This window comes from Lathyrus oleraceus, chromosome 6, assembly GCF_024323335.1.
Source record: "Lathyrus oleraceus cultivar Zhongwan6 chromosome 6, CAAS_Psat_ZW6_1.0, whole genome shotgun sequence".
Taxonomy (NCBI): domain Eukaryota; kingdom Viridiplantae; phylum Streptophyta; class Magnoliopsida; order Fabales; family Fabaceae; genus Lathyrus; species Lathyrus oleraceus.
The window spans coordinates 305,119,455-305,127,192 of NC_066584.1; the positions used below are offsets into that span (position 1 = coordinate 305,119,455).

Consider the following 7,738-nt stretch of genomic DNA (forward strand, 5'->3'; position numbering starts at 1 on the left):
TAGAATTGAGAATCAGATTGTAGACATCATGACAAAAGAAGTGCATGTCGAAGTATTCAAGAAATTGAGATCAATGATGAATGTGTATAGCTTAGACACAACGAATTAAGTGGTGTGTTGAGAATGTAATTTTTTTTATCAAAGCATCATTTCGATAGAGTCAGTTACGGTTGAAATGTTATGTGTGTTGAAATGTATAGTTGTCGAAATGTCGATAAAATTTTAGACTTAACTTTACTTGTGTGTTTTAGCTCAGTTAGTTAGGTTAGTTGGAGATTGCTTGGTACATAAGCAATCTCAACCTATAAATAGAGAGGTTCCCTATCATTGATTGTAATGCAAATGCATAGAAAATATTGAATAAACTTTAGTTTGAAGGCAGAGAGAAACTCTGCAGAATTTACAACTCTTCTTCTTCCCATGTTCTCAAAAACCCTAATTTCTCATATCTTCCTCAATTCACTTTTTCCCTTTCTTCATTAATAATCATCGTGCAACAGAATAGTCTTGCAATCAAGGTTGGTTGATTCACTCGAGTGAAGAGTGAAGAACAAGAGGAATAATGAATCAAAAACTTTGATTCTTGTTCATCAAGATTGATTCGAAATTCTTCAAGATTTGGTGAAATTCCACTTATGAAATTTGTTTTAATTCCAACGATGGAGCGGACATGCAAGTTTTACATCTCTAAAGACTAAAGTTGAAATTTTTTTATTAATATTTACGTCTGCAAAAGTTGCAAAATAATGGTGTGGGACCGAACAAATATATTAGTGAATATCAATCTAAAACTTTGATATGATCGTAAAAAAATACATATTAAAAAAAAAACAATCCGACGAATCTGACTCGTTTTGTTACTCTTAAATAATCCTTAAGGCATAGTACTTCACAAAAACAGTCAAGTAAACCTCACACTAAATATGAGTTAAGAAGAAATGACAAATACTTCATCTCTATTATTGAAATTAATGAGTTTGGAAAGAAGGGGACAAAAAATTTGTTTGAAAGAGAGAAAGTTACTATTGATGCTGCCCTACAAAATAGAAATCCCTTTAACATAAAGGAAATATTTGAACTCTCCTTATTATTAATTATTAATTAATAAAGTACTTTCATATTGTATAACTTTTTATGAATCGGGTACAATTTTCAGTTTTATTATAAATAAAATTGATTTTTTTTTTAATTTATTCTATGTATTTTATTTATATACAATTCAGATACATTAATTATTAAAAAAATTAAAAAAATAAAATTTGTTTATAATAATGATCAACTATAAACTGATTCTTTGAGTTGGAATGAATTAGAATAAACTGTAAAAAAAAATCTTAAGAAATTTAACACTAGTGTATATTTAAAGTTGATTTTCAGAACTTTTGTTAATCTGAATGAAACTCTTACCTCCTATATTGTATAACTATGTCAGTGTATTTATAAAAATACCTCAAAAATTCAAAAAATATTTATTTCTCGAATATAGTATCTGTCAATTAGATAAGTACTAAGTGATGCCTTGATTCACTATTATTATTATTCTTAATGGACCACAATTGATTCTATAAAGTCTCCAATTATTAAATAGTATGATACGTACATGTAATCATGTATAAAATACTCGTATAAAATATTCATGATTAATCAAGACACTCTTTGTGGAACAAATTTGTAGCCAGAAATTTCAGAAATTCACCACCAACCACTACGTAGTAGTACTTCACAACCTTAATAAATAAGAACAGTTTTTCACAACATTTTTAATGTTCTGTCCCCTTCCCCATCACCATCCTCATTTATACACCACCTAGGTTTCCTCTCTTTTTCTCCTTTCTCTATATAATCATTTTCAATTCTTTCTTCATTGCTTCAAAACTAGCTCTTCCACACTCCAACATATGAAAATCATAGCCTACCCCAAATAATACACATTCTATAAAGTCTCATTTTATTTATTTATTTTCTTAAATGTTTTATGTGTTTTCAGGATCTGAGATAACCCATTTTCTATAGAATCTTCTTCTCTTATGGATCTTGTAAGTAGAAAATTATTGATCCATTTTTCACAACATGGGTTGGAATCACAATCACAATCACATTCACAATCACAAGCTATTTCTCCAATAACAAGTTCTTCGAGTTCAATCTTTCATCCTCATATGCATCATTCTAGCACAAGCTTTCCAATCATAGCAATTGCTATAATCGGAATATTAGCAACAGCTTTCTTGCTTGTTTCCTACTACATCTTTGTCATCAAATGTTGTCTCAATTGGCACCGTATCGACCTTCTCCGACGATTCTCACCGTCTCGAAGACGGCAAGATCCGACAACAGGTTATTCACCGGGGACAGAGCCTCGCGGCCTCGAAGAGGCCGTGATTAGGCTAATCCCGGTGATTCATTTCAAATCAGAAGATGAAAATACAGACTCTGCCGAATGTGCTGTTTGTTTGAATGATTTTCAACAAGATGAGAAACTTCGGATTATACCGAATTGCAACCATGTTTTCCACATTGATTGCATTGATGTTTGGTTACAAAACAATGCTAATTGTCCACTTTGTAGAACAAGCATTTCTTTGACAAAAGGATACCATTTTGATCAAATGCTTCAACATAGCCCCTTTTCAGTTTCAACTCAAGATCAAAATCAGCATAATGATGAAGATTTTGTTGTGATTGAATTGAGTAACAATGATGCAATGGAGTTATCATTACCATTACCATTACCATTACCATTGCCAAGAGCAAGTTCTATTAGTCTTTCGCCGAGAAAGAGTCGAAAAAAGTTGCATAAAGTGACAAGTATGGGAGATGAATGTATTGATATTAGAGCAACAAAAGATGAACAGTTTTCAGTTCAACCAATTAGAAGATCATTTTCAATGGATTCATCAGGGGATAGACAGTTTTATCTAGCGGTTCAAGAAGCTCTGCATCAACAAAAGAGGCAAATCAATGAAGTTAACAACTCCATTGAAGGATGCAGTGGCGGTGGCGGTGGCGGTGGTGGTGGAAGCGGTAGGGTGAAGAAATCATTTTTTTTATTTGGATATGGAAGTAGATCTAGAAGTTCTGTTCAACCTGTTTATTTAGATTCTTGAAATTTTTAATTTTTTGTGTTCAGTTAATGTTTGCAACTTGCAAGTTTCTTAGGTTTTTTTTCTTTTTCTTTTGGGTTGAGATGGAGATAATAGAGGTTTGAATAGGTCATAATAGGATTAGGGATTGTAATTTGTATGACACAAAATTATTCAATTGGAATTAATTTTAATTTGAAACAATTATCTGTGTAATTAGGGATTGTTATGAGTTTTAAAATTGAAATTTCTACTATTTTGTTTTTTATATTTAGAGAAGAAAAAAATTATAAAAAAAAATTTCAACTTTTTTAATTTCAGATAATTAGAATTTTTTTGAAAACAAATATTCAAATATATATATTTTTTTAATAAGATTATTTTTAGATTTAATTACAATTTTGTTCTTCCAATTTTATTAACCATAAAATTAGTCTATTTTTTAAAATTCAAACAATTTTTTAATATCAATATCATATTTATCTTTTAACTTTTATTTTTAATTTATAAAATTTCACAAAAATTTCTATGAAATGATTTATTACGTAATAATTGACGTGTCGTAAATATAAAAGATAAATAAAAATAATTTTAATTAAAATAGGAATATTATTTCCATAAATTAGATAAAATAGAGAATATAATTATAATTACAACTTTTTTGTTCAAAAGTACTTTTAGATTATATCTTAGAAAAATAATAAAAACAAATTAATTAAATATTTTAAACTAATTTTTAGCTTAAATTTGATTAACTGAATTTTTATAACAAGAAGTTTAATTCATTAACCATTTAAATTCTTTTTTCTTGAGTCCAGTTTAGTATGGAAATATGATTTAGTTAATCATATTTTTACACTCTTAAATAAATTAAAAAAATTTAATTAAAATGTCATGAATTTGTATAGACTATGGTATAATTTTAAATTTGTAAAATGAAAAAAAAAAGGTGTTTCACTTATAAACTCATTTCATTTCACATTGGATATCATAAATGTAAAAGCTTGAACATCTCATTTGAAGTAAAACTTTCTATGACATTTTATCTCATTGTATGGGGTCATAATGTGGTCCATGATGATTAAAAAGTCATGAATCCATTATAACAAGCATCATTGCTGAAATCATCACATTGTTACCTTTTCCAAAAAGCAATCGTTTTTTTCCCAGCTATAGATCAAAAAACTTATTCCCTTCCATGTCTTGCTCTACTAGAAAATATCAAAAAGAGATATACCAAAATCTGGCTTTAAACAAAAAGTACTATTCAAAATTAAACCAAAAGAAATAGAAAAAGTTAACAAATCACCTAAAAGGAGAATCCAAAGATGAATAAAGTCAATAGCTACATGTGCCCCAAAATTGATTTTGAAAAGAGAAGAAAATGGTCCTTTCATATTGATTAAACAGTGTACACAACAACCCAAATTATAATTCTGTACACACTTTGTCACTGTGTGTTGTAATGTTGGTTGATGGAAGGTAAGGTTTGGTGATATTTGGGATGCTTTCTTGTTTCAACAGTTTCTTCTTCTTCCAGCTTGTATCAATCAATTATTTAATTTTGGAGTTGAAATATTATATTGTGAGTAATCAAAGTGTAGCCAAACTTTTTGGTTGTGGTTCATCATTGTGGTTATTATTTTTCTCAACCATAAATTTGTCTGCATATATAAAGGAATACTTTATGTTTAGGGTGTGTGTTTGGGTTTATTGTGAAAAGAATACAACCTCATTTTCATCAATAGATCAACTTTTGAAGTTAGGCCGAATTTTATTGTGGTTTGGGACCAAGGCTATGCCAACTAAATTTGACTTTATTTTTAAAGTTTTGTTTGTTTCATGATATCTTTCTTTATTAATTGCATTCTTATGTTTATGTTTGGGTTGGAGTTTGAGATTTTTTTTTTAAATAATCAAGTTTACAACAAAATTCTTTTTGTTTTATTAATTTTTAAAATATCTATGATTTAAACAAACAAAAATTACAACATATAGCACATGCCAATCTAATTGGTGATTTCGTTGAACAAATAAAAAGCCTAATCAATTGAATTGTTGACTGCATCTAATCTAGCCACTTGAAGTGACGATTATGTATAAGTCATAGGAACATTAGTCAATTCATGTCTCTTATATGTTAGTTACTTTTTTTAGTTATTTATGTTGTAGTCTCCAAGCATATGGTTGGTCTAGATTGTCGTCCATAGCTTAGTTATTTATGTTGTAATCTCCAAGCATGATGTTGGTCTAGATTGTCGTCCCTAGCGCCTGTCAACAACAATAACTTCACATTCTCCAATGTGTAAAAAAAATAAGTTACTAACATTATTTTCAATTATTTACTTTATCCATTATTATTTCTAAATAATTTATTTTAACTCTTTTGGTTTAGATGATCAACTCGTGAGATTGAATTACAACATATGTCATAGACATTACATCACTACATCACTCAATATCGAAATCTCTTGGATCACCTAACATCAAACAATGTATTGCCATTAAATTAATTATTTTATAATAAATGTTTTTAATATTAACCATTTATTAATTTAATTTATCTTTCTTCTACAGTTTATTTGGAGATCATATTGGGTCTGAGACATCATCATTAAATCAACGAAGAAGATGCAGTCGTTTGGTATGCAACAACACTGATCACCAGGTTCACCACTATGGAGATGTGACCGTGTGAAACTGCAATTTGACATGCATCAACATATCACATATCCCCTGTGGTGCCTCGGACAATGGCATCGATATAAAGTTAATGAACAACGAGCCTTTGACAATTGGAAAGACTTCACTAAAGCTGAGTGACGTCAATGGAGGTGTCATCATCAATGAGTCTTAGCTGACGTTGTCATGCCAACCGAATCTAAACCAACTAATAATTATATGTATTGGTACATATCAATTACAATTGGGTTTTTATTCGAAGATAGTTTTTTATACGACTCACGCCAAGCCACTTACACACAAGAAGCTTCAACATCTAACCCCCAACAAAATTATCAAACCACTTACAAACAAACCATATCCAACAAAATTATATACCCACAAACACTCAAACCCACAACCAATACATATCACACACCTAACCACAAATCCAACAGCATACCCCATACCACCACCAACAAAATGGTTATTATCAAAACACCCAACAAACATACCTCGCCAACACATCGTCCTACCATAGCCAAATTATCCAAGAAACATATGACATTAACACTTCCTACTATAGTCGAAACACTCTAACATCACAACACCAAAACATCCAACAAACATACGGCTACCAAACACCACAATGACCATTTCTTCCATTTCTCAATGAAGCATTCACACCAATGTCGATATTCAATGGACCATGCCACTCATAAATAACCTCATCAACTCAAACAACACAACCCTACTACAATGATATAGGTAACAAACTCAGTTATGACAGTGCATCTTGAATACATAAGACTGTGTAGAATTACAAAAACTTATTAGGGAATCTAGTGAAGGAGAACAGCGATCCAAAACGCCGCAGAACTTAAATTTTTTCTCCTTTAGTGATCCTTACGAATGGGCATGATCAGTGATAGAATCGTTACCTCTTGTGGCGATTGAAACCTTTGATGCAAATCTAGGGAGTGATCACGAACGTTAAATGGTGACAACGCTTATACTCAATCCACACGAACGGATTCCTTCAGTCTCAGTGCTAGCTGCTACGAATGAAGGCTTTGAGTGAGAGAGACAGAGAGAGAGAGAGAGAGAGAGAGAGAGAGAGAGAGAGAGAAACGAAATTTTTCATCTGTGCCAATGCTTATGCACAAGGGTTCTATTTATAGAACCACTTGTGTGGTCTGCAAGCTAAAAAAAGCCCACTTAAGTGTATGTGGCCCATATCTTATGATATACCAAAATCACTTAAGCGCGTGGTACCTTACCATATTTCGTATTCTACTTAAGTGAACTGTACCTTACGGTGTTCCTTATTTACTCAATCTCTCATCAATCCGTCCTTTTGTGTGTGACCCTGTAGGTTTTCGTGACATTGGCAATTATATTAAATCACGTATTTAACATAATAAACAGTGACCGATATCTAGCAACACATCACTTCTACCCAAGACATGAAAATGTCATGTGATCTGACAAATCCTTTTGTGATAATACTATGTGTACGATTACCCTTTTGCCCTTATGTCTATATTGAACACAAGGCATAGACTGTGTCATTCTTGTCCAGTTCAATATTGGGCCCGTAGACATTTATCCTGTTACGCAGGATGGGCAAATTACATCTTGGTCACTCATGTTCCGCAGTATGTTTCGTGGAGTACCCATCAACTGTCTTTATGGTCATCCAGTTACGGACAACGTTTGATCAACAATAAGGCACCGGACTCTACATCTAGGGTCCATAGTGGTTTCAGGTCGAAGGATGGTATACACCATTATCACCATGAGAATAACTTATGACACTTCGCATAACATTCTATATAGTATTCTTATAGCGGGTCAATCTAGTATTCTTATAGCGGGTCATTGGGAACGCACTCCAGGGGTCATTCCATGGTGAAAAAGATTTTGAGAGCAGGTTATTATTAGATGACCATGGAAACTGACTGCCACATTCATGCCAGATCGTGTCACAAGTT

The 7,738-nt window shown here is 31.5% G+C and overlaps 1 protein-coding gene and 1 long non-coding RNA gene across 2 annotated transcripts; both read left to right on the forward strand.

Annotated features, from left to right (window-relative positions):
• Window positions 1–1,660: 1,660 nt before the first annotated feature.
• Window positions 1,661–3,287, forward strand: LOC127098239 (RING-H2 finger protein ATL16). Its single transcript, XM_051036776.1, has one exon. It carries the CDS (start codon window positions 2,028–2,030, stop codon window positions 3,105–3,107), a length of 1,080 nt encoding a protein of 359 aa, XP_050892733.1. The 5' UTR covers window positions 1,661–2,027; the 3' UTR covers window positions 3,108–3,287.
• Window positions 3,288–4,411: 1,124 nt separating this feature from the next.
• On the forward strand, window positions 4,412–5,861 carry LOC127098240 (uncharacterized). The gene is made up of 3 exons (XR_007793318.1): window positions 4,412–4,565; window positions 5,479–5,578; window positions 5,661–5,861. It is a non-coding gene; the product is annotated as an uncharacterized LOC127098240 (long non-coding RNA).
• The last annotated feature ends 1,877 nt before the right edge of the window (window positions 5,862–7,738 follow it).

What these genes read in the sequence shown, in the direction of transcription:
- LOC127098239 (XM_051036776.1), top strand. Translation starts at nt 2,028, where the DNA reads ATGGATCTTGTAAGTAGAAAATTATTGATCCATTTTTCACAACATGGG.